This window comes from Rhipicephalus microplus, chromosome X (assembly GCF_043290135.1).
Source record: "Rhipicephalus microplus isolate Deutch F79 chromosome X, USDA_Rmic, whole genome shotgun sequence".
Taxonomy (NCBI): Eukaryota; Metazoa; Arthropoda; class Arachnida; order Ixodida; family Ixodidae; genus Rhipicephalus; species Rhipicephalus microplus.
The window spans coordinates 448,295,157-448,322,562 of record NC_134710.1 but is presented as its reverse complement, the minus strand read 5'-3'; the positions used below and the strand labels follow the sequence as shown (position 1 = coordinate 448,322,562).

The 27,406-nt window shown below is 45.6% G+C and overlaps 2 protein-coding genes across 5 annotated transcripts in view; one reads left to right on the top strand and one right to left on the bottom strand.

The window, feature by feature from the left end:
• The window catches only part of park (E3 ubiquitin-protein ligase parkin), a 134,701-nt gene that overhangs the window by 50,229 nt on the left and 57,066 nt on the right, over nt 1-27,406 (top strand). For 2 of the 4 annotated variants that reach the window (XM_037413140.2, XM_075880593.1), the window contains exons 6-7: nt 887-948; nt 26,469-26,606. In XM_037413140.2, the coding sequence (XP_037269037.1) occupies nt 887-948; nt 26,469-26,606 (200 nt within the window). The remainder of the gene's footprint in view (nt 1-886; nt 949-26,468; nt 26,607-27,406) is intronic. The other 2 variants (XM_037413141.2, XM_075880594.1) reach the window with 1 other exon arrangement.
• On the bottom strand, nt 1,705-8,669 carry LOC142777074 (uncharacterized). The gene is made up of 3 exons (XM_075881373.1): nt 8,444-8,669; nt 7,319-7,401; nt 1,705-3,849 (listed from the first exon to the last, which is right to left on the bottom strand). Exons 1-3 carry the CDS (start codon nt 8,667-8,669, stop codon nt 1,984-1,986), a joined length of 2,175 nt encoding a protein of 724 aa, XP_075737488.1. The 3' UTR covers nt 1,705-1,983.

The following is a 27,406-nucleotide window of genomic DNA, read 5'->3' as shown; positions in this document are numbered from 1 at the left end:
ATCTTTGATAAATAAACATGCAATTTGGACTTTAAAACTTCTTTTTCTCAAAACACAAATTTTGCCATTTTTGTCAATGTGCCCCTCCTTTTTCGGGTACTTCTGGTGCTCAGATCTGCATGAAATTTTTCCCAAATTTTTTCCAAAGTACGAGAAATGCAATTATCTTGTTTAAGTTTCAATATTCTTTTTATATAATAAAAAAAAATTATGTAAACTTTTACTAGGGTAGGAGAAATATGAACTTCCCACGTTAAAATTTTTCACGTCTAGTACATATTTTGTATGGACTTCCAAATTAGTTGTTTGCATTCCACACTTCATTTGAAACATTATGAACTATCAATTGTAAAAAATTAATGAAGTTTAGGTATGAAAAGAGGGGGGCAAAGGGCTTAAGTTTTTCACTTTGTCATGTTGCAAAACTAAAAGTATGCAACTTGCAAGACAACTCATTATATATTCGAAATCAGCATAAAAAGTTCTATGAGCACCTCAAGTTTCATTGCTCTCGAATGAATATTAAAAAAAAAGTGTCTTCGACCCGCATCTCCGCTTAATTGAATTAGCGTTATGAGTCTACAGGCTATGGTAAGTGAAAATCTGTTGGTGTGTGGTTAACTGCATGGATGATTACACAATGTTTCTTGAAAACTAGCAGGTTTACATCAGTTACAATTTAATTGTTGAGTTCACTCCACTCAGTTGTAGCAACTGAGGAAATGATTGGCTAGAAGCATTAGTTTGGCTTGTATGCAAATTATATGCGTATGTGCCTTGAGTACGTGCTTGTTGATGTCTTTCTATAAAATTTTGTTTGATACTTGATTGCCTTCTGTTTTATCGCAATTTTTTTCCACAAAATCTCTGGTGTTGTTTGTTACAGTGGGCTGTGCAAATTCGCTCATTGAGGAGAGTCACCACTTCTACTTGCTTGGAAATGAACAGGTGAGAAATGGAGAGTAGTGTTAATGCTCTTCTTCACAACATTTTCTTAGCCACTGTAACAAAACAGAAAACTTTCAGCCTGATTTGTTGCAGGTAATCAGGTTGTGTATCAAGCACTAGACTGCTGCAAAACAGCCTCGAAAGCAAGAGTTTTGATGCCCATACTTGCTTCAGTGTGTAAAAAAAAGTCGTGTTTGCACATGGTTTTCCAAGCAGCACCTAGTGGCACAGGGGTACCGAGATAATAAGACGTTCGCAGGAAACGTATACACGCCCAAGCGTGTGCCTTCTATTTTGTCTTCTGTTTTGCTGTTTTGTAAATACAGTCGACCTCTGATTTTCCAGAGCCTTTAGGGATCGTGGAAATGGGAAATCGAGTAGTCCGGAAAAACGAATGCAAGCGAAAACACATTTTTATTAAGGGGAAATGCTACTCGAAAAAGGTTTTTTTTTATTTCATAACCCAGCTCCTTGAAATTTTAGGTGTTAGTAAAGCTTGCAGTGCTGATTTCATAACTGCAATTATTTTTTGATAGCTATAGTAGTTCCGGAGTTACTACAACTTTGATATCAAAATATAGTGTTTTTTGTGCACATAATAAAGCTTACTAAAAATTTTCACACAGAATTGCAAAATGGCTCATTCTGCTGCACTTGAGCAGTACAATACAGAAAAGTACCTCAAACAGAAAATTTATTTGCTACAATAAAAAAAAAATTAAAAGTACTAAATGCATATTTTACATCTCTCTATCAGTGTATCAAGTTGTGTAACAAAAAATCTGTGATGTATAATGCAACCTAAAGTAGATACTTGTATTCTAGAGTGGCTGATTAAGCTCTGTGCAAAATTTCATCAAGATAGGACTATTTTATGCCTAAAAAAGATTGTGCACAAGATGAGAGAATTACCTCAAAATGGAAATCGAGAAAAATGCATTTGAAAGTTGTAAATATGTTTACTCATGATTACACAGTGCGATTTGCACAAAACTTGGTGATATCATAGAAGGGACACAGCTAGAGCACCTAAAATTATCCTGCTCCATATGTGGATCCTTCTCGCCGCTTGAGAAGGGAGTCATCAAGGCGCGCTTTCTTTGCCACGTTCCGCCGATGGGCCCTTGCCTCGGCTGTTTCACACGCAGACATTCTTTCGATTCTCCTCTGGTCGCGGGATTGGCCCAGGGTGATCAGTTGATCTGGTGGGACTACACCAAGCTCCTCTAGCACGTGTTCAAAGCTTGAATGTCCTTTATTGAACCACAACACTGCCATAGCAGCTGCAGTTTCCACTGTTGTCCGGGAGGCAAACTTAGTCTTCGGACACAACAACCAGATTTTGCTGTTCAAAGATTCTGCAGCGTTTTGGGTCTTCCCTTGGATACAACGCACCAGCAACTTTTCATCCGTGAGCCGCTTGTAAATGGGAAGCACAGCCAATCCTTGAGCCTTGGTCAAGATTGGTGTGTGATCGGGTGGGGCCTCCCCAAGCGCTTCGGCTCGCCTATGCTTGCACCAGGAAGTCGCCCCTTCTGGACAGTATCGGTGGCTGCCTGCTGTGTTGCTCGATGATGAATGGAAATATGAGGCCCAGATGGCACGATGCAGTTTCAGAATATCACCTCTGTTGTTTGTGATTGCAATACGGTAATAGTTCTGCAGCTTCTGAATTGTGCCATCTGTCAGCTTTTCCCTTCGTGGAAGTCGTGTTGGCAGTTTCCGAAGTGCAGTGCCTAGACGCTTGGCCACATGGTTTGTGCACTCCTCCTTGTCCACAACAGCTTCACCATATACCTTGGCCTCAGCGACAGCGGTATAAGCTTTGCTGTCCCCATCACTGAGGAACTTGGTGAAGCGCAATGGTGTTGTGTATGAGGATGTCCTGCCCCGTATGCGCAAAGCTGCCTCAGTCTCCATGGCATGAGAGGAGCACTCTGTATTTTTTTCGCAGACAGGTGTGTGGAATGCTTGCCATATTTCTTCCTCATCACCCAAGTCCTGGTGCCGGCTACAGGCAAGGCAGTAATTCGATAGCACTTTAAAATCTAGGCACAAACCAGTGTCCACAGACACAGCAGTGCCGATGCCATTGTGGCTCTTGTGCCCTCTTTTTTGCCATGTGCCATCATACATGACAGCAACATCAGCCCCATCCACTTTCTCTTTAGTTATCATCCGCGCTTTCGCCAGGTTTTCTTGCACAGCTTTGGTAGCTGCAGCATGAACTTTTTTGCCGATTGCAATAAAAGTCTTATGATGCATAGGTATTGGCAGTCCAAGAATAGCGCAAAAACGCGACAGCTGTTCATGCCCAATGCCTATTGCACGCGCAGCCACAACTACCTTCACATTGACAGCGAAGCTGTCGCGCGAGCTGCCGCTTCGGTAGCTCCAGTCATCACCGGCATCGGTGGGCTGTCTTTCCGGCAGAACACGCCGCGAACTATGCGCGGCAGAAACCACTGACTCAGGACACTCACTGTTATCACAGTGCAGCTCGAGGAACGAAGAGAGGCCCTTACGTTTACTTGCGGTGTCGCGAACGACGAGTCCAGCGGTGTGGCATGTTGGACAAACAGCACGGCTTACCATCGATGTCAGTGCGCCGATGTCACAAAATACTCCGCTCACAGAGCCACAAACACTCTTCGTTCTTTCGCTTTCGAACTGTTCAATCTTTTTTTCTGATGCGCTGATGAACTTGATCGCGGCATCGATTTCGTCAAAGTTCCCGCAAGCCGCCGTATCCCCGCTGCCTTGATTAGGCCTAGTGGCCCGCGGCTCGCATTCTTCTACCACTGCTTTGCGCTTCGGTTTACGTCGACGCCCTTGGTACTTGTTCTTGCTTGCAAACTTTCGTGCTCGGAAGTCTCGCTTCGTCGAGTTATCCATGGTGAACTCGGAAAAACATAGAAGCGCACGGCAAGTGCCGATCGTCGCAAGCGCTCAGCGAGCGAGGCCGATCAGATGTAGCCAATGGCGGCCTCGGTAGCGTACCATGTGACCGGTAGAGATGCGCGAAGAGGCTGCAGCTTGGCTGTAAACCGACTTGGAAAGGACTGTTTTGTGAAATTCCTCACTAAAATACGAAACTAGGGGGACGCCTGTACACTAGAAGGAGCCTTGATCTACACCACCAAACAAACCCCGATGGCGGACGTCATCGTGTTGCCGAGTGGCGGATTTTCAAAAATAGCCGTCGGATGCGTGAATTCGCGACTTCGGCAGCTATCTTCACTAGCGCAGATCGACTTTTTACCACTTTCTTGTTTGAATTCAGCTATGACCTTTGGGGAAATGATAGTTGAATGATCAAAAGTGATTTTAGAAGCAATATCTCAAAAGTGGAAATTTTCGCAAAAAACGCGATTTTTCGACCCGCATCTCCCCTTAAGTATTATTTGCTGACGGAAAAGATCACGGCAGGAGTACAGGATTCTCATTGCAATTCAGCTAATGCATCGTTAATGTGGCTCTTAAAAGAGTTGTTTATATATTAAAAAGTAAAACAGAAGAAAAAAAGGAAAAGAAAAAAAATCTGATTTGGCTGGCACTACCGTTTTTGTAAACACTTCAGTGCAAAAAAAAAAGTCCCTTACTTTCCTTCGCAAAGCATTCCACTGGCCACGATGATGCCTGCCTCAATTTCAGCTAATGCCATGCGGTCGCTGTACACTCACAGGTACACCGATGACAGTGTCAGTGCTCGCGTCAACTCCGAGCTCATTGGCTTAGTAGGCCCTGTCTCCTTGATCTTCGTGCCGGGAGCCTTGAGAATACTCCGTAAGTTGTCAAATGAAAGCTTGGGCGAATATTCGAATGCCTTGAACATTCAAACAAATAATGTAGTGTTTAAATTTGCTTTGAATCGAATTTAAATTATTGAAAACTTCGAATTATTCAAGATGAACAAATGGGAGCTTATTTGTCTGCTTGTAACATTTTGTCAAGGTGGTTTCACTGCAGGGAAAAAGTGCTATGCAGTGAAAGTTTTTTAGATATGTAAATTAATTAACATAAGTTTTTTGTAAAAGTGGCTTCACTTTCGGTGAAGTTGTGCTGACCTGTGAAAACACACAGCGAAATTCCACACTGCTGCGAAGCTCCACTTGAAGGTTATATGAAGATATTATTATCACATCAGTTTATTTTTTTCAGCTTAAAAGCTCATTATACATACTTATACACTCTAAGTATAGCAAATCTTAAGACTTAACATATATTACAGGCTATCACTTGCATTCTACAGGAAGTAAAATCCTACTACTCTTCAAAGTTGTTTCCACTTCTTTTGATGGAAAGAAATGGGATTTGCACAGGCTTTGTTTGAATTTTCAAAAAATATAGTGCAGGTTAGTTTGTTCATCACAAATATTCCTCTTTTTTCTTTTGATTGTTTGATGTATACATTATTCAAATTCGATTTAAATTATTCGACCAAAATTACAATTCGCTAACCTCAATTCACTATTCTCCCAAGTCTAACGAATGATTGCATCACTGGTCAATTCTGCACACAGCTCGAGCTCTTTGTTAGCGTTGGTGAAGCCCTGAAAGGTTAACCGGACCGAAATCAAAACACCGGCAGTGTGCAGATTGTCGAAGGCAACGTCTTTGGGTGGTAGTTCGGTGCACATGCTGTTAACTCCGGATAAAATGGCTGTCTCGGCATCGAGTATGAAGCTCGTGTGGCACAAACAGTTTCGAAGGGTCTGTTGCATAACCGCCTTCCACGAATCTGCAAGCATGCCGACAGCAGACCATAGGTCAACTGCGAAGTGTTTCCCACTGTCGGTGCACAAGGGGGACGTTCTAATACTAGCTGTAGACGGCTAAATAGAGTGCTAAGTGGCCAGCGGTCATTGTTAGTCCCATCCCAATTGTCTCGTAGCCGGAAAAATAGACAGCTTCGAGAAGACAGCATCGTAGACAAAAATGATGCCGGGTACTTTGCTGTCCAAACAATATGGCAGCTGAGCGAACTGCTCGGAGGGCTGGTATCTCGCTGGAATGGTTGTCTGCCCACAAGCAGACGGTTTTCCTGAAACTCAATATGAGTAATATTCAAATTTTCATAGATTTGAACACAAAGTAAGCTAAAAAAGTAACATTTATCTTAGCTCTCTCTTCTCGATGCAAGGTTGCGTCTCGTCCCGTAGAAGCTGTCCAGATGTATTCCATTTATCGGACAATATGGGCTCATTGCTGTCTTCTAAGCACTCATAGTAGACTGTCTCTGATACTGTCTAGAATTTTGGAACACAGCCAGGCACAGCATCATGTGGCTGTGGCCATAGGTTTGACTAAGCTATGGCTAGCAATGGATTGATGCGTCTGGATTGCGGCATTTGCGGTTTTTAGAGTATTTTGAGCTGCAGCGCGGTGGGTTCAAGGGTACAAAAACAACCAAAATGGAGGCATCAATAGTGACTTCGAGTCTGGGGTTAGCTGTAAAAAGTCCGAAACATCGGATGGTAAAAGCTATAATTCTCATGAATTTCACCTTTTAATACATGGACTTTATGGGGAACTTGACGGTGCCGCAGATAAATCTGGGAAATCAGGCATGCCCGAAATTTTGGGTGTCCGAGAAATCGGATGTCGACTGCATACACGATCCCCCCAAAAATGCACTGCTGTGCCTCAAGCTTGCTGCTTCGCGCAAGCCTGCGTGCTTTGGTGTTACTGCTGCCTAGAAAAAGTTATCCAATGCATTGTTGGCTTCACTCAGGCTTTTGATTATGCATGGTTTGTTTTTCTGGTCACTATGGTACCGACTATGGTCACTATGGCTGGATACTGCTGCATGTAGTCATTTATGCACCACTGCTGTGGTAGTGTTTGTATTACACCACCTCATAGCATAGACAGGCAGGGCGAATACCTTGTTGCACCAACATGACGGCAAAGCATGTGACGCAAGTCTGGCATGTTGTAGCGGCTTTGCATGAGAGAGCGGCAGTGGACTGTTCGGGTTGTTCTCTGAAAGCTTGCATTTGACGAGATGGTGTCAGTGCAGTGAGGTTTCTCCTCGCTCGCACCTGTGATATGGGTGTCGTCCACAGCACAAACTTTTTTTTCCGGCCGGCGGCGCCTGTACTTTAGAGTTCACTTTTCTTTCCCTTACACACACGAGAAAGATGGCCCTTGAGCTTGCAATTAGGACACACACAGACACCGGTGACTAACTGACTTTATTTCCACTGCTTGCTCCGCGAACTGCGCCGCCGAAACACGAGCCCTTCGCTTGGTGTGGTGGCGCCATCTATCGTGCTCCTCAGCCAGATGCATGGCGAGACGTCACACTCCTTCCCACTCACACTGGAAGAATCGAGTCACACTTTCACTTTCACTCCAGAATGTTTACCAGAGAGTCCAGGGTGTTTACGGGGAATAGCGCTTTCTGGCACGTCTTGCTCTTGAGCTTCTTCGCATAGGTGGAGTTTGCGGCTTAGACGTAGAGAGGGATGAAGCAACTGGCAAATCTGCTGAACCTTCCCCAGGTTGAGCTTCATCCCGACCGTCGGCATCTAGATTAGGTTGTCTGATACCGTTCTGTTCGTCATGTGCCCTCATACCATGCGGGAAGTCCTGAGCCTCTACGGAGGCATCCGAGAGCGTGTTAGGTGTGGTGAAATGTGGCACAAATGCTCCCGGTGTCACCTCTAGAGTCGACCATCTTGCTGTGTGACATCAGCAATGTGGTCGCCTGACGTGGAAGTAACTGTCGCAGGAACCCAGGGTGGGCCGTCTCGAAAATTCCTCGCACAGACAGCATCCCCTGGTTGCACAATCGGCATGGGGTGGACATTCTTCACATGTGCTACGTTCTGCTGGAGCTGCTTTGTCAGAGCTCTGGACCTCATGTTGGGGTGTAGGAGGGTCAAAGCTTTCTGCAGCATCCGTCTCATCATCAACTCAGCCAGTGAGCATCCCATAGTCTCATGCGGCATTGATCTGTAGTTCAGAAGGATTCGTGCGAGCAGGCATTCGAAGCTTCCACCCACTGCCTTCTTCAGCTTTCTCTTGATCGTTTGAACTGCACGCTTTGTAGCATCATTCGAAGCAGGATGATATGGTGGTGTAAACACATGCTTAATGCCATTTCGTTGGAGGAATTCCTTGAAACTGGCACTCACGAAGGCTGACCCATTATCGGACACGTTTATGTCCGGCAACCCAAGGGTGCTACACATGGTGCGCAAGCATAGAATGGTGGCCTCTGTCGATGGTGTTGTCGTAGGAGCAACTTCTATCCATCTTGAGAAGGCATCGGTGGCAATCAGCAAGTACCGATTCCTAAGAAGTCCGGCAAAGTCAATGTAAATTTGCGACCACGGCCTCTCTAGGAATGACCATGGCGTCATTGCCATTGGCCGTGCGTTTCTCTGGTTCTCCTGGCACACATGGCACTTACGTACCGTATTAGTGATATCATTATGCAGGGTAGACCACCACATGTGGCTTTGAAATACCTGGATTTTTGAAATACCTGGATGGCCTTCATAAAGCAGCTGCAGCACTTGCAGTTGCAGGGCAAAAAGAACCGGCACGACGAACGGCACCGGTGCCATCGAAATGGCGCGCGAATTCTTGCCCGCCACCTCCATCACAATGACTGTTTTCTTCGCCATGTCTAGTGTCAAGTATAGTTGCTCCAACAGTTGCCTCTGCACAACTTCATCGTTAATGCCCGCAACAGTGTGGTCACGCAGCATTCTGTCACAAAAGGTTCCAAACTCGCAGTCGTCAGAGAGTTTGTTCAAAGATGCAAAGTAGTCCACAGCCGTTTCACCCGCCTGCCGTGTTCTTGAGTTTAACTTGAACGTGGCGACGACTTCTGACGGTTTTGGGCGAGAAATGCTTCCCGAGCACATTAAAAATGAACATTAAACTTGCTTCGCATGGCTTCATAGGTGCCAGAAGGTTCCGAAGCAGGGTGTATGTGGCCGGGCCACAGCACGTAAGACAGACAGCTCTTTGTTTATAATCCGGCCCTTCGTTGGCAATTAAATACTGTACATTTCACTCTCGGTATTCTTCCCAGCTCGTCAGCGCATTGAACGGCTCCAGCTTGCCGACGCCAGGCATTTCCAAAGTACAGGAACGCAGCCCTGGGCAGCAGGGGCACTAGAATAAACAGCTTCCACGCAGCTCAGCGCGTCTTCCTCGTCGCCATTATGATGTGGGGAGAGCGGGATCCCGCGTGCAAGCAGAGAGCAAAAGCAAGCGATCAGTCAACACTGACTCCGGTGATTAACTGACTTTATTTTCGCTGCGTGCTCCACGAACTGCGCTGGCGCTTCCCTCGATGCGGGCGCCATCTGTCGTGCTCCTCAGCCAACTGCACGGCGAGACATCACAGCACCACGCTATTGAAGGCGGTCTTACGGGAGGTGCGCAGCAGGCTTACGTTGTCGCTTGTTATAAAGCGGCAGTACACTTGACACTATGGCACCCACATAGCCTAGCTGATGGCACTGTTGCATCAAAAAGCTAAGGAAGACCTACAAAAAGTCACAGCAGTAATCTGCTAAATCAAATCATTGATCCTAAAAAAGGTTCATTGCTTTGTAACTATTATTCTTGCACACACACAATTTTCTTATATTTTTGAGAAGTGTGATGTTTTTCTTCTTTTTTCAAATTTTATGAAGTGCATCTAGCCTGCACAATGTTTTCCAATTAGTGGTTTATATGTTTTGACCAGGGTTATATAGATCATGTGTAGGTTTGTGCAAATACTAGTGAATTTTAGGATCGAAGCGAATATTGATTTTAGTCAAATTATTTGGAATCAAATTTGAATAGTATATATAAAATATAAGAAACATCGGCATATTTCTCATGAGCTAAGTAACCAGTAAAGTATTTTTAAAAATGGAAATAAGGTCTCTATGCAAAGGCCCCCCCCCCTTTTTTTTTCATTCAAAGACAGTCGCAACTATGTTGAGTAGTTGCTGGATTCGACTTTCGGTAGGATGCGAGTAATAACCTGTAAAGTGCATAACTTTTTAAATTTATTATACTTAAAGCATATAAGCCAGCATAACATGCTTCTAAGATTTAAAAATGAGGAATGGATTGGAGGGTAATATGCTCATTTAAGGGGCCCTGGAACACTTTTTCAAGTAGCCATAGAAGAGATTCACCGATTGTCTGACGAATTCACTGCCAAAAAAGTTTTTAGACTGCATCCAGTAGGAGCGTATTTGCAAGGATTTGTCACACACAACAGTTGCATTCTCTCTTCTTGTCTCAACGAAAGTGCTGAAAGCTAAGCAGAGAGGGATGACCTGGGGAAAGAAAATACATAAAGCACACCTTGTTACCTTGAGCACTTTTTTTTTGCTTTGAATTCATGGCTTTTCAATGCGATCGTGCACGTACACGTGGACAAGTCGCGGCCTCCCATGGCAGCCCCAGTTAACGACCGAGCTGCCATGCTCGAATCAGCCATTGGCAGATATAGTGACTGTGGCAAGTGATTTTTGAGCTTGTGGTGTCATTTGTCAAGAGAAGAGAGTGATTTTCTACTGACTTAAAATTTATTCTCAATCGCAGGCCGTGTGCTGCTCTATAAAATTTGAATCGCGAATTCTCGGTAGCCTCTACTGCCTATTGACAGCGTTTTTTGACCATGCTCAAAAAGTGTTGCAGGGCCCCTTTAAATTTGAAGGAGGGCTTGGCGCCACCACAGCCCTTGCGCCGTGCTCCCGCAAGGCGCAAGGGCTGCAGAAGATGGTGCCTTTTGCCTTTCCTTCAACCACTCAACCAACCCCACAACAGTTTTTTTTTTTTCCTCTCTCCGCGCGCAACGTCGGAAGGAGAAGGGTCTTTAATCTGACAACCGCACGTGGCGGGGACGGAAAAGAGAGAAGTGTGACACATGCGCGTCGCAGATCGGCCTTTGAGAGAGAGAAAACATTCCACCGCAGCCTTTTCTTTTTCCTTTCCTTCGCGCGCAGCGTTGAGGTGTCGCAGGTGCCGCTGTGGGATTGGGCGGGGTGCTAGGAGCATTTTAGAAGCGCGGTATGTTCAAATTAATCGTCGCAAGTTCTTGCGTGTTCGAATTACTGGGCGTTTTCGCCCATAGGAATACACATAGCTTTGACGGGACCTCATCGTGAGTTCTAAGTAACCAAAGGTTCGAATTAATGAGATTCAACTGTACTTGTTTCTCTCCAAGTTGCTACAACTGAAGTTTTTCAAGCTCCTAGGAAGACATAAGTAATGCCACGAATTGCTCGAAATCGAAGTACAGTAAAAGCTCGTTAAGGGGGGACGCGGCTTTGGGATCGCGAAAAATGGCAAAAAAATCGATTTTTTGAAACTCAAGTTTTCAGTTTCTGGAACCCTTTTTCTATCTGGTTCCAAAATATCTACACTGAAAACCGCGCAGAAGTGCTTCGGAAAATTCGTTTCACCCACCTAGGTAGCAAAAATATTTCTGAAAATGGCGAGAAAACGGCGATTTTCAAAAAATAATAGCTTCGCTATGCTTGGGCCGGGAGCCGGCTTCTTGGGCTCATCGGAAAGAGCATTTTTCCGTGTTTAACTTTCCCGCCTCAGCTGGCTCCTCCCTTTAACAACAAGCGAGCAAAAAGCAAATGTTTGAAGGTCGTTTTGAGGCCCTTGATTGGCCGTGGCCGCCATGTTGCCTCAGCTCGCCTCGCCATTGGCCCGATGCTCGCTCCGGGAGATCGTCGTCTGCTGCTTGTGCGTCGCGAGGACATGGCTCTCGAAAATCGCCACTTCGTGACGTGTTCACGGCTTGATAATCACTTAAGATATAACTACGCTTTAGTTACGAGCAGTAAGCGGATGCGCGATCAGGTTACTACGAGCGTCAGCGCGGTCTACGAGCGCCGCGCGTCATTGAAGTCGTCTTTAGCCCTAACTCCGCCGACTGCGGGCAGGAACGACCCGCTAGCGCATTCGTGGTGACGTGTTTCTTCGCAAGCAACGAAGCTGTAAGCGGCGGCACGATCTGATTACTACGAGTGGCCGCACCGGATGCACGATCAGATTACTACGAGCGGGCGCGCGGCGGTCTACGAGTGCGGCGCGTCATCGGAGTCGGCTTTAGGCCTAACTCCGCTGACAGCGAGACTGCGGGCAGGAACGACGCGCAAGCGCACTCTTGGTGACGTGCTTCTTCGCAAGGAATGTACCACATCACTCGCTAGCTCCTCCGAATATTGTACGGGCATTTTACGCATCGGCAGCGGACAACACAGTCAAGCTCGTCACCCCCCCCCCCCCCCCTTCACAGCCAAGGATCGCTCGGAACAGCGGCTAGCAGTTTCGCGCGTCGTCATTCGAAAATGCGATGCCAAGTGCAGTGCGTGCCGATTTTTTGTCTTCGTAGTTACTCATTTCGCGGATCGTCATCGAACGCCGCCGGCAAGTGCATTACGCGCCGGCTGCACTGTCCACGCGGCCGCGCACCCCACGGTCATATGGAGTGCCGTCAGTAAGCTTTTGTGATGCGATTCAGACGTGCTTGGAGCCGTGCTTGATATCTCCACGAACGTCTATGAATGTTCCGAGGTTAATGAATTGCTGTAGATTAGAATTTCCGCGACCGGCTGTATGATGATGCGTTTCACGGCTAGAGCGGCGAAAGAGCATGTGTGAATCAGGGGCACGAATTTTTATATGCCCGTTTCGTGTCATTAATTATACTGCTAGAAATTCCCGTGCCACCAGTCTTCTGCCCATAACTTTGTTATTTGGAAAGAAGGCATAGGCCGTCATGGTGTGATCCATTTTTCTGATGCAATAAACTTCTCTCCAAATAAAAAAAAGTTCAGTGAATATTTCTAATCAAGTGCTTAATTACGCTAATTACAACTTCACAAAAAAGTATGTTTAATAATTTCAGTATATGGTTTTATTCAATTACAACCTTTTCTGTCATACTTATCACACGGCTCCTTCATACAAAGAACTTGGTTTGAAATTCATACTTGTTCTTTGTAACTCATGAAAAGGAGTAAATCATGAAAAGAAGTCAAATATCGCAAGACAAACCTGAGATCACAATTTTTAGGTGTCTTAGAGACGTAAAGAAAAGTTGAAACTTTAAACGCAGCTTTCTCAATACTGTTTTTTTTTTTTTTTTGACATTATGCTCAGCCCCTCCACATGGCTCAGTGAAGAAATAATTTGTTTCTCGTAAAGTATTTGTGGTATCGCTTCAAAATTTTTATAAAAGCACTGTGAGGTTATTCTTAGTGTCTGTGCCAATTTTCATCAATATCCAACGAGAAACAAAAAAGTTCATTGAAAAAAAGCCTGTCGAAAACTTCGACAGGCTTTTTCTCACAAGTGTGTTTTGGACATTGTGCATTGCTCGTGGAAAGAGTAGCACGAGAATGACTGGACCGATTTTGATTCTGTTTGTTTTCCCTGAATCCCTGAACACTGCTTGTGGGTACAGCAATCTTCAATTTCTGTTTTGTGGCCCTGTTATTTTTCTAGACGATGATTTGTCCGTGCCATTGTTTCTGACAATGTGTGTCGGTAGCCATGATGATCTCTAAAAAAAAAAACGAGAACTTATTAAAAATTCCGAGAGTGTCATACCCTGTAGCTTTCTTTTGAGTAAAGATCAACATCATTCGCAGCTTCCTGGCATGTTTTGTTGCAGCGCTAGGCTTTCCACGAGCAGACCATGTAATTGGATCGTGTAGCATTATGTAACTTGAGAACTACTGAAGCTATCATGATGAAACTGCATATTTCCCTATTCTAGACACTTATGAGTATGCATGCCAAATTTCATTGCTGTAGGTCAACAAATAAAAAAGTTTTTTTTCAAAGCCACCTCCCCCCTTAATTCGAATTTCACGGGACCGGAAAAACTGTCCGAATTGACCGAATGCCAAATTAACGAATGAACAGGGAAAACAACATTTAAAATCAAGCTGCAGAAGCATACCTTTATTTGTTGAAGTATTTTGTAATTTCGTCTGCGTTTTCGCGCAGCTTCCGGCTGACATCACAATTTTTCTTAACTGTTCCAAATGGCCAACAGCACGCAAGCTGTCGGGAGTGTTCAGGCAAGCGTCCTCTAATATTAACAGCGCCTCCGAGACTTCTCGTGAGGTGCGATGAGGTCGCGGCTGTATCTCCTCACATGATTCTTCGTCGGAATCGTGGTCTTTATGGGCGCCCGTGACATCATTAATAATCTCTTGATCGGTCAGGAGACCACTCGTGGTGACACCATCATCAATCGCGATGTAGTCCTGAAAGGTCACATCTGTGGGAAGGACAGCATCGAAAGTCGGGCAGTCATCGTCGGTGGACTTGGCTGACACCTCCTCGATGCCATCGTCAGCTACTGCTGCATGCTCGGGCCTCACAAAACCGCTGTGCCGAAAACAGTTGGCGATGACTTGTGGCGGAGTGTTTTTCCACATGTGGGCGATGATGTGCACTGCGCCAAGTAAGTCCACCTGATACAACTTTCCAGCTTCTGAGCATAGGATCATTCGCTCTAGCAGGTGCTTGCGGTACTTCGACTTCACGTAGTGAATGATATCCTAGTCCATCGGCTGAAGAGCAGACGTAGTGTTGGGCGGCAAAAAAACTACTTTGATGCTCTTCAGTTCGACTGTACAGTTATGGGCACTGCAGTTGTCAACAACCATAATTATCTTGCGGTCCTTCGACGTGAAGTGCCGGTCCAACTGCTGCAGCCAGCTGCGAAAAATGTCCGATGTCATCCATGTCTTCCTGTTCGCTGTGTACTCGACAGGAAGGCTTTTGACGTTCTTAAAACAACGTGGCTTAAGCGCCTTCCCGACGACAAGTAGTGGCAAGCGCTCCGTGCCAGTCATATTGGCGTCAAGAAGCACAGTTATCCTTTGCTTGCACTTCTTGCCACCAATGCACGCGTCCGCTTTGAAAGTCACCGTCTTGTCGGGCAGAGCTCTGAAAATTAGAGCAGTTTCATCTGCATTGAACACGTCACGTGGTTCATATGCGGCGATGTGCTCCAGCAGCTTCACATTTCTCCACTCGGTGGTCACGCTTTCGTCAACACTGGCCTTTTCGCCGCACACACTCCTGAAGACAAGTTCGTGTCTCTCTCGAAACCTCGCAAAGCACCCTTCTGACGCTTTGAACGATTCAATGTTCATCATTGCAGCGTACTTCTCACCTTGCGTCATGATGAGAGGTCCGCTCAAAGGCAGATGCGCGTTGCGACAGTCAGTAATCCACCGGAGCAAAGCTTCTTCGAGTTGGGGATGAGCTGCGGTTCGCAACCGCTTTCTAGAGGCATGAAACTTCTCGCTTTTGAATGCTTGTCGAATCTGTTGTTCATTTTTCACGTATGTTCCCAACGTGCTCCGCTTCACGTTGTACTTGGTCACAACGTGCTGTCGCGATTCGCCGTTCTTCAGTGCTTCCAAAATTTCCACTTTAGTCGCCAAGTTCTTCGCGTCGTAGTTCTGCCGCTTTTTTGGCATTACCATCACTGTAGCGCACGATGGTGGTGGCATGCCAATACGGTCACAATGGAAGAAAAAGAGAACTCCGCAAGAAGAGATGGTTCCGACACGACAACACAAGGGAAAATGGCATCGGAGGTGCTGAGTGGAGAAGAAAGAAGACGCCGACGTTCGGTGACGCTGCGATCGCCCCCACTAGTTGATGATGATGGCGATGCCACTCAGGTTTCGGTTTCACTCCAGTGGTGCCAGCGCTGCTTTATCACACTTTTGTGTAGCAGCAGCCGTCAGCATTTGTCCGAATTAAGCAGTGCGGAGACGAATTTCGACGAAATAACGAAGGTTTGGTTCCATAGATTAACATGCACTTTGGCCGGGACCAATAGAGCCGTCCGAATTATCCGAATTTCTGAATTAACGGGTGTCGAATTAACGAGCTTTTACTGTATTGTGCTCCAAAATCAATATCTTTCTGCTCTAAAAACTGCTCCCAATTCTATGTCAGCTGTCTCACCCCTAGAGATGGAATCCTTGTCCATTGCCTGTGGCAAATAATATTAGGAAGCAGCAGCCAATTTGCGGACAGTTGTCATTGTACAAGATTGTGCTAGAAGGTCTGGCATCGAAATATTTTGCTTTATGGAATACAGTCAATTACAGCCTGAACGAAAATTGCAGTGGTCCGTACAACTTACAAGGGGGATAAAGATGCTGTCTAGTTGATAGAAAGGCACTAGAAGAACCTAGGCTAGGAGAGGTCAGAGGGTTTTTTTGAGGTCACTATAGACATTTGTATTGGGCGAGAAGGTTCGGTCTGGCAACCAACACATTCCTCCTCCCTGGCATGCGGGCGACAGCTTGGCGTGTGTGTGTTGATGCTGATATGTGCGGCGTTTTCGGGCAATTTGCCATGTATTAAGTCAACCTGCCGATTTAGTTTTTCGTTTTTGCTATGACGGCCAAGAATTGGTTATCAGGGAACCACTGCACTGTTTTTGGGTGCAGTAACAACTACAGAAAAAGGAAACTAATGTCGGAACAAATATGCCATGCGCATCCCCAGACGCAGAGTTTTTGTGGCTGTGGACACTTCAATTTGCATCGTTTTGCTCTTGATGATGAGCAGCGGCTTCTATGGCTTGCAAACTTAAACACAAAAAATTTTTACCTTCCGCTGGTACTCGGGTACGTTCCGAGCACTTCTCAGGCAAACAAACTACGACTTCGACACCGATGCTCAACCTCGGCTATGAATCGAAGGTGCGCAGCCTACAGCTATTCTAACAATGACAATATTTCCCCGATAAACAGCCCCATGTAACAATACTCTCTACCGCAGGTCGAAGTATCGCGGCACCGAGAGTCACTCAAGTATCACGATTAAAAAAAAAAGAAGATAAATAGTTAATTGATTGATATGTGGGGTTTAACATCCCAAATCCACCATATGACTATGAGAGACGCCGTAGCGGAGAGCTCCGGAAACTACGACCACCTGGGGTTATTTAATGTGCACCATAAGACACGTCAGCACAGACACGTCAGTGTCGTTTGATGTAAAAGCTGCATTCAAGTGCACACCTGTGTAAACAAATGAACGAGTAAGATACGGTGACTCCTATAGAGTTGAGAAACAATTTAGACAACAGTTAGTGCGCAGTTAACAAAAACCATCAGTGCCACGAAGTAAAAAGGAATCCCTACACTCCAACACACGGCTTCACGTAAGAGCCAATGTGACGGCATGGCGTAAAGAAATCTTGTTAGAAAAGTGGATGACTACAGCTCAAGAAAGATATTAACTATTCCCTCCAAGTTTTGTTGCTCATTCTAGAAAAGGAAGACCTGAAAATACTGCGCATTCTTCGAGCAGAAAGGTGGTGCTGGGAATATACTGTATCAACAGAAGCAGACTCGTTCGCGGCGCTGTATAATAAAACAATTGAACCTCAACGACTTGAACCTTGTCAGAGCATCTCATACACTCATTTTTTAATGTACCTGCATCACTTCAGTGGAAATTCACAGCGCAAAAACTAAAACAAGCGATAAAGCCGCAGCGGCACGCTCACCTCTTATGCAAACAGTGAGCTTCCCGCATGCCAGATGGGTTGCCAGACCAGAAAAGGGCTGCCTGCTAGCAAGATGACGACGCCCACGAAAAAAACTTTTAGAATACTAAAAAAAATCACAGGTTGTGCATTATCTTCAGACAATCTAGTTTTTCTCTGTTGCAGTTTGAGCTTAATTAGCACCATAACTGAGTGGTCTAACAAATCATGGTCAACATAACTAAATGTCAAAGCATCACTATATGTTGTCTGTCTGAATGCGTGGCTGAGTTCTCCAAGCTATGTTATTAACAGGTTAGACTTTGCGTTAACATGCAGACACATTGGAGTTAAAACGACCAGTAATCTCTTATGGTGTGTGTCATTCCAAAACCTGTTATTGACAATACTGATCATTTTCAGTGATGCATGTGCAGAGACTTCAACCATCCTTCTTCAAATCTGTTATAGACCCTCGTTAATGAATAAGGGAAAAAAGTGTATACTTAAGGGCTCCTTTTTCCTTGTTTTTTTTACACAATAATAATGAAATCTAACAGACAATCATGCCGAGGAAAGTATAGGGGAGGTTAATAGGCCTAATCGTTAGGTAAACGTGAAAAAAGAAAAGTGGGTGAAACGATAACTTGCCGTGGGCAGGAAGCGAACCTGCGACGTTTGAATAACGCGTTTCAGATTTGGGTGCACGTTAAAGAACACCAGGTGGTCGAAATTTTCGGAGCCCTCCACTACGGCATCTCTCATAATCATGCGGTGGTTTTGGGACGTTAAACCCCAAATATCTATCAATCAATCGAATAACGCGTTTCATGCTCTATCATCATCATCAGCCTGTCTACGTCCACTGCAGGACAAAGGCCTCTCCCATGTTCCGCCAGTTAACCCGGTCCTGTGCTTGCTGTTGCCAATTTATACCCGCAAACTTCTTAATCTCATCTGCCCACCTAACCTTCTGTCTCCCCCTACCCCGCTTCCCTTCTCTGGGAATCCAGTTGGTGACCCTTAATGACCAGCGGTTATCCTGTCTACGTGCTACATGCCCGGCCCATGTCCATTTCCTCTTCTTTATTGCAGCTATGATATCCTTAACTCCCGTTTGTCCCCTAATCCACTCTGCTCTCTTCTTGTCTCTTAAGGTTACACCTACCATTTTTCTTTCCATTGCTCGCTGCGTCGTCCTCAATTTGAGTTGAACCCTCTTTGTGAGTCTCCAGGTTTCTGCTCCGTAGCTAAGTACCGGCAGAGTCCTTCAATGCTTTTCTGGTCACGAAACTCCGCCCGAAGGTTGATATAGGGACAAAATCTGTCGCTAGAGGCGCCACCCGTCGTATGGGGGCCACAAGCCACCGCCACTGCTGGGCTTGTATGCGCACTGCGGCCGACGTTTCGACGCGTATATGTGCGTGCTGTTCTTCCTGTTACCTTTTTTTAAACCTCTCTGAACGCATCAATGCCACCAGATAAATAAGTTGAAACGGGATCCAGTGTCGACGACGAATGAGAGCTGTTTACTTTGGAACGCACGCGTAGTTTACTTGGAAGTGCGGGCCCACCTTATAAACAGCAGCGCATTAAAAGTGCTCTCACACCGCGCGATAACGCATTGTGTCAATAATTGTCTCATAGCCCAATTATATGCATACTTACGATGCCTCGAAGCGGTACTTGCGAGCTATAGCTCGCAAGTGTTGAAAGACGATGCTTATGCTCCATGCTCTTGATGCGAGCAGCTACTGCTTGATCTGCTCGACAACATGTTTGTATTTGCGCCCGGCCAAAGGGCGATTATGTTTATGCGGTAGGTGAGCTTTATATTCTGGTAGGGCCGCTAATAGGGGGGGGGGGGGGGGGGTAAGGTGAACGAAATGAAACACGACCGGGTAGTACAGGAGCAATCACATTGGTTTATATCTGGCTCGCCTTTCGCGCGCTACTACCCAAGTATTCAAATGAACTGAATGGTTGAGCCAGAAGTTTTATTCCAGACCTTTCAATTGAGTTTATACCCAAATGCGCAGTTCTTTTGGACACACGTTTGTGAGCGCCGATCGCTTTTTTGACGCGGGGACTTTCGATGCCGAGGGCTTTCACGACCGCTCTAAACGTGCCCAACATTTGATTGATCACTTCTTTCCACGCAGTTTACACGGGACATCCGCCGCTTGACGTTTCCTTGTGTTTACTGTTTAGGGCATTATTATTTACCGGCCGACGACCCATGATTTTTCCGGGAACGGAAGTACAGCAGCCTAATCTGGAAGTTCCTTTTGATGCCAGTGCTAGCCGCTTGGTCGCCTCTGCCACTACCGAGGTACCTCATCACACATTTGTTTTTATTTTTTGGGTGGGAGGGGGGGAAGGGCGGTTATGATTTAAGGCATGCAATAAATCTTAAATTTGGTGCTAATGATACGCCGCCTAGTAGTCAGGTGTGTACTTATGAATGGGAGATTAACATATGGTGCATGTAATGGGGAGAAAGTTGGAAAACATTTATTTACACAAAATACACTGAGAACAAAACTTTGGAGAAGAAAAGCACTAGAAACTATTGCAGCTGTTCTGAGCAATGTCACACAATCTGTGACTCTACTGTACAATGTATATTTCGTTTCATTAACAGCTGCACCCTGCCTTAGCTCACTGCCTAAAATAAACTGTATTTGAATATACACTATTTCCACTATATGTAGATAAATATGAATGGTACGAAAATATTACAGTGTAGTGTATACAAGATATACAACACTATATACAAATGGGAAGGCGTGCTCACATACACAGCCATTATGCTTAACACTGTGGCTTCCACCCACCACTTGCAGGGCATGAACTGCGCACAGTTGCCCGCGAGGCTTTGTTTTTTTCTCGAGTGAAGAAATGTAATCTACATCTCAAAAAAAGTGTACAACCTCAGCTGTTGTCCCTAAAAAGTGCAACAGACAACCTACACTTGCTGACGCTGTGCGGCTGTCGAGAAAAATGCCCTCAACAATCCTCGCGTACACGTCACCGCATGTAATGTTTTGCACCGTGTACGTCTCTACATGTTCTTCAACAATTTTTAGGAGAGCAAGAAGACGGCTGCTAGGTACTTTCAAATAGCCCCTCGATTTTATTTGTGGCTTTGTCAGGTACGCCGGCAGCCCGTCGAAAATTCTTGGAACGTCGTTCGTGCGAAGCCTCGGTCTCTCTCGCTGAAGCGACACGACCACCTCGTTCACGATGTGCTCGTCGGTTCTCACAACGTCGCTAGCATCAAAATGCTTTTCGCACACCCGAACGTTCTTACTTTCGAAGCTGAAACCACCAGCTTCCAACCGCGGTATAGCTCGCTTCCATTTCTCTCGGAGTTCGGCGCTACTTGGGAAACAGAAGAGCGACGCCTTTTCTTTGTTGCTTCGGTATTTGGAGCTGCAACCCGTCACACAGCACGTCTTAGGCATTGTTCATTCGAATTTTCATGCCGTCCACCTTGAGCACGGTGCACTGGCACATGAAGTTCGTGTTTCGCTGATGCAGAAACCGCGAGCTGCCACCACACAACGCCTTCGGGATGCCGCCGCGGCCAGTGCGTTCCGCCGGGCGCAGCAGGGCGATGGCCCCCCTAGGACGGCTTGCGCCGCGTAGCGGCCGCTCTTGGCACCATATCAAGCTCTCCCATAGAGTGACGGAGAAGTTTCGTGACCAGAACGGTATTGAGGGACTGTGGTACCGGCAAGATACAGCTGTTATATACCTTCCTCTTGAGGGACAGTGGCAATCTACTTGTCATAATTTGAGAGTGCCTGCCGAATGTGCTCCACCCCATTCTTATTCTTCTAGTTACTTCAATCTCGTGGTGCTCATGCTCTATCACTGGTGCTCATGCTCTATCACTTCATGCTCTATCACTGAGCTATTACAGCGGCTGTCCTCCCAGCCACTTTATTGGGTGTATATGCAAATTTAAATGTGGGTGTGTCAGTCAGCGCCATCTGTAGCCATGGCGGCGAGTGTGGTACACTCTTTAAAAGCCTGTGTGGTGTCACGTTGCTGGTGAACTTACTACGAGCTGGCAGCTTATCAATAGTCCCTCGTATACAACCTAAGCCATCAAGTCTGCCAGTACGAGACCCTCGTTAATGAATAAGGGAAAGAAGTGTATACTTAAAGGCTCATTTTTCCGTGTTTTTTTTTACACAATATTAATGAAGTATAAGAGACAATAATGCCAAGGAAAGTATAGGGGAGGCTATTAGACTGAATTGTAAGGTAAATGCGAAGAAAGAAAAGTGGGTGAAAAGACAACTTGCCGTGGGCAGGAACCGAACCTGCAAACCTGAACCTGCGATGGTGCTGACTGACACTCTCACGTTTAAATTCACATATATACCCAATAAAGTAGCTGAAAGGATAGCCGCCGTGGTCGCTCAGTGGTCGAGCATCGAACGCATTATTCGAAGGTCACAGGTTCGGTTCCTGCCCACGGCAAGTTAACTTTTCACCCACATTTCTTTCTTCACATTTACCTTACAATTTGGTCTAATATGGTCTTATAACCTTCCCTATACTTTCCTTGGAATTATTGTCTGTTAGATTTTATATATATATACATATATATATATAGGATATGGCACAACGGGAGCGTTGTCAACAAGGATAAATATATTTCGAGAGGGGTCCTCCCTTCATCAGGGGATGAGTTATACTGACATGAGCTTCCAAACTTCGTTGCTGCCGCGTCCCTCTCGCCTTGAAAGATGTTTGCGAGAGTGAGAGGGAACTAGAAAAAGGAAAAAAAAGGGGGAGAAAAAAGACGAAAAAGAAAAAGAAAGAAAAGAAAGAAAGTAAAAAAGAGGAAGAACCACTGTCAACACTGAGAACGAAACCAGCTGTCCGTCTACATCCACATACGGTTCATATCACGTGCTGTTCAGTTCTTGACGTGTGTCGGGCCACCCAAGATTGTCGCCGCGGTGCCGGGAGGGTCCGTGATGGCGTGCGTAAAAGAAAGGGGTTTCCCCGTAATGGGTCGGTCGGCGGGCGGCATGCGTAAAGGAAGGGTTTCCCGTTAATGGGTCGGTCGGCTATTTACCTTTAATCTTCGTAAATAGCCGGTAAATAGCCGACCGACCCATTACAGGGAAACCCCTTTCTTTACGCACGCCGTCACGTAAGTGTCGTCTTTAGAAAGTGTCGGCGCTGGACTTTTTCGTGCGCCTTCTATTGCCAGGAGGATGCTGAAGCCGAAGTAGGAATGCGTTGCAAGCTGCGTGCGAAATTGGTTGACTCGCTGCAAGGCAAACGTGTGCAGATGTGCATTGCTGATTACTTCAATTAATAACGGATGTCCAGTGATTTGTGAATAAATGTAAGTCTTCTAAAACTTCCCCCTCGTGTGTTAGCTCAATGCACGTGCGCCACTGCATGGAGAGCCCTAAGTTTATTTAGCTTTCATTAATTCAAACTTCTTTTAATTTAAACAAATTTTCGGGCCCCTTCGAGTTCAAATTATCGAGATTCAACTGTAATATGTGATATATACTTTTCGAACTCTTTAGTCCGAAATTATTTCACCACATCACTATTCGCTTCAAACCTCTAATTTACTACATGTCCAACCCTGTTCTTCACTTGTCACCAGTAACTTACCACTGGGCACTGAAGTGGGAAGTGTGCAGCCATTGCAGTATTTTGCAAGTTCTGATGTATCGTGAAGAAACGAAGAAAAAAAAAACAAAGAAACCTAAGAAGCTGAAGACTACACATTGTGTAATAGGACGAAAAATTATAGGCATAATTGAAAAACAGCAGAGTGGATCAGAGAAGAAGCAGGGGTAGCAAATATACTAGTAGTTGTTAAGAGGAGAAAAAAGGACCTGGGTAGACAACCGATAGTCAAAAGAAACATTCAAATGCTTTAGAGTTAGTTGTTACAGACTCTAGACAAAAAGCTGTGCAGGTGAAGCTATGACCACATGAGCAGCGACATTGTCATTTTTGCCATCACAGTACATTCCCACCTCGATATAACGAATTTGTATATAACAAATTATCAGTTATAATGAAGTAAGTGACCAATAGGTTTACTATAGATAAAGTGCTATGAATAACTTTCATAACGAATGTTTAGACATTAAGTATTTTTGTGGCAGATTTGACTGTGTTATGAGCTCTAGTGTAATCGATAGAAGCACTACATATAGTGCTTTAAAACACTCAAATCCTTGCAGTACAAATCATCAATAAGCATTTTCACATTTTAAAAACCGACGGAAATTGTTTGATGTTCATATTGAACACTTTAAGGAAAGATTCAACAGTAACTTATGCAGTTTATTATTGCACACTAAAAGGAGCATTTGCAGGTTTGTTCACTAGTTTGCACCACAACCCTTGTACAGTCAAGCCCGCTTATAACGAACCTGAGTGTAACGCGGCATCTGTTCGTTGTATCCCGAAGTTCGTAGTAAATTTAAAAAAAAGTTTCAAGTGAAAACAAACTTTTTCGCCCCAACAAGTCCGTGATGCACGTGTTTCGATGAGCAGAAGTGTTAAGGGCGGTCTCGAGTTCATTTAAAATGGCAGGGGGCTCGTTCGCCGAGGCCCGTGGCATAAGCTGCATGAGGCACTGGCTCCAAAGTTTTGTCATTCTCGCAATCCGATTCCTCCAAATCGCTCTTGCTATGTACTTCATTCACGATGCCCCAATCCGTGCATGGTTCCGCAGTGTCGGCATCATTATCGGCCGTAATTAAACCATCGCAACGGATGTCCCACCCACTCTCCCAGGCCGGAGTCGACGACACACTGCCACAAATCGTCGCCGCAGTTCGGGAGCTTCAGGCTCGGCATCAGGCCCGACGTTGACGAAATCGGCCTCGCGAAAACAGTTTCGCGCGCATGTAGCCGTCACCACGCTCACGAAATATTCACCATCTCCACAGCTGAATACCGGGACGCCCGAAGCGGTAAGTTGGCTGCCAGGTGGTTTACAGCTATGAGCAAGTGCTCCGCAACGCGGCACTTAACGCGCGGATAAAGCTCAAGGGAAGCGGTCACACTTTCGATGTTTTGTTGAACGGCAGAAAAAAGCGTGCTAGTCCTCCCGTAGGCCATTATGACCACACACGCACACCAAGAGCGAGTAAGACGCGCACACATGACACACATGCTAGAACACGTGGAACAGCTCTGGGCCCGTTTCCAGTCAGAAAACGAAACTGATTTGAGCCAGCGTGGCGGCCGTCGCGGAGCGGCGGAGACGGGTGAAGGGGTTGCAGTCAAGAGAGGAGAGCAGACTTGCGAGAGAAGGGCAAGGAGCTGCGATAAAAAGAGGGGAGGATGGAGCGGGAGGGCGACCTTGAAAACCAAAACACATGGGAAGGAGGCAGGTTGGGTAGCTTGTTTGAAAGGTCCGCGAAACTCGCACGTAGAAAAACTTAGAGTGCCTGCGTGAGCAAAAGTCAAAGCATGACCGCCTGGATCGGTGCACGCGGCGGTGTTCGAAGAATCGGCGGCCGTGGTCAAAAAATCGTTTTGTTGCGCCAGCAGATTTGCATGGCCTCACAAACTCCAGTCTCGCGTTTCTGCACGTGTGCGGAAGGCATGCTAAGCTGAGTTTGAAGTGAGCGAGAACAAGTCCTAAACACGAAACGAATCGCAAATTATCAGAGCCGGTGGGGTAGCGTACGCGCGTGCACTAGACGCAGACTATCGGATACAATCGGTGGCCGATGTTGTTGGTAAATTGTCTGGTCACTCCATGTTGGCGGCGCCAGCGACAGTAACAGCGGTCAAAAACAGGTTAGATGGCCGACCGGTCTTCAAAAGATCAGTGGCAGTGTCTTCAAAAGATCAGTGGCAGTGTGAAAACACGGGCCTCGTCTGGTGATGCGGGGTGCTCAGGATAGCGGGGGGGACAAAGGAAGGAAGGGTGCGTTACAAAAAGCAGTCCGGGCATGGAGACAGGAAACAGCTTTCCTTCCTCCATGGGTTGGAGAGAACGGCAACTATAGGGTCGCGGAGGCAGGGTCAGCATTTAACAATAAGAATGTATGGGCACCTCGCCGATGCCTGATCAGTGGTCGAAATTGGTTTCCCGGGAAGTTGACAGACCGCTGACTTTGCTCGCTGTAACCGATCAGCGGCGCTCGAAGACGTTCCTTGTAAGTGCGATTTTGTGCCATTGAACTAATGTCACACGGTCACGGTCATGCGGATATTGTTCGTTTTAAGCGAAAGTTCGTTTTAAGTGGGGCCGTTATATGTGGGCTAGACTGTACAAAATGAACATTTGAGCGCGTGGTCGATTGCACCGGCTTGCTTGCACATTATGTGAATATGAGTGTCTTGTCAAGTGCATTTTTCTTGCCATAAACCCACAACTCAACTACAGTAGACTCCTTAAAGGGAGCCTGCAGGAAGGAGGAAAATGTGTCCCATTTACTAGGAGTTCTGTTTAATGAAAAATGAACATGACGGAAGAATTCAAGTAAGGAACCAATTAGACTAAAGGAAGTTGTTCTATTTAATTAGCAGTTCCAGTTAAGAGATTCCAGTTTTCTGTGAGTTTAATGTATATGTGACAGTCTTTAACTGCGATGAAACAAGTACTCGCGAAACGGAAAAAAATGCATAAAGGTGATTGCAGCATGCAGTGGCGAATGCGAGTAAGACGTCACCCAAAAGTTGAGGGTTCTATCATGGCAGCACCTGTAGAGTTACAAGTTTCAGTGCATGGGCTGTATGTGGAGCTTTTCCTCTAGAGTCAGTATATTAAGATAGTGTCAAAATAGATACCAAGAAATGCTAAGTGTGGGGGAGGATAAAATAGGATTAGTTGGAGAGACAAAATTAAAACATTCTGAGGCATAAAAGGCAATCTGCTCAAGCAGGATAGGGTGTGTTGAATATCATATGATGCCTTTGTCAGGCTGTGGACACCAGATATCCATGGTAATGATGAATTGATCACAATGTTCTTGTGATAATGCAGTACCAGCGATATCAACGCTTTGCTGCTGAGGAATGGGTCCTTCAGGCAGGAGGGGTGCTTTGTCCTCGACCTGGTTGTGGGCAGGGACTGCTGCCTGAACCGGGGTGTGACCGAGTGAAATGTGATCGCGGATGTGGTGTAAGTCATTCTTAAAGAAAACACCATCTTTACTAAAATATTGTTGTTAGTTCCCAGAAGGTGGTAAACAAGTGTGCATGAGGACGCTACAGCAAGACCACCAGTCAACGCTGAATCTTTACTACAATTAATTTTTGTTAAGCTGTGTACAAACCCTTGTCATCTAGGTGGGGGTTGCACTAACACATTGAAGATTAACAACCTCACTCAACATTGTGGTCAACTGCATGATTGCTGGCCTGAAGGTCGCGGAATGAAATTCTGATTGCGGCAGCCGCATTTCAGTGAAGCTGATGTGCTTGACGCCCTTCAGCTTAGATTTAGATGTGAGTACTAGCTCATTGAATGGAGCCTGAAGGGACTTGGGAGGTATGTATGTTTAATTTAACAGGAGTTCTCCTTTAATGAGAGAAGAACAATGTTGCAGGATGCAAACACAAAACTAATCTTGTCGGAATCACTTGTGTAATTTCTGCTGCGGCTCTGTTTAACGAATGTCTATTTACTGGGTCTACATTAAAGAACCTCAGGTGGTCAATATTTCTGGAGCCCTCCACTACGGCGTCTCATAATAATAAAGTATAACTTCGTTACAATGGATCTGCTTACAACAGACGTTCGGTTACTACATACTAATTTGCGGCATTATTCGGACCTCCCTATTTGTTCCATTGATTGAGCTTCGTTTACTGCAGATTCTGACACAGTGGACATTTGGATGTAATTGACTAAATTGTGAGGCCAGCAAGACGATCAAGAGTTCTTACAGCGGACTTTTATACCATGGACATCCCAAATAC

Excerpts from the sequence above, each read along its gene's own strand:
- LOC142777074 (XM_075881373.1), bottom strand. The coding sequence starts at position 8,669 with ATGCTGCGTGACCACACTGTTGCGGGCATTAACGATGAAGTTGTGCAG. Across the intron at positions 7,402-8,443 it reads GCTTTATGAAGGCCATCCAG|CCGCAAACTCCACCTATGCG; the intron begins GTATTTCAAAAA and ends TCTACGTCTAAG. Across the intron at positions 3,850-7,318 it reads TAAACACCCTGGACTCTCTG|TTCACCATGGATAACTCGAC; the intron begins GTAAACATTCTG and ends TGTTTTTCCGAG.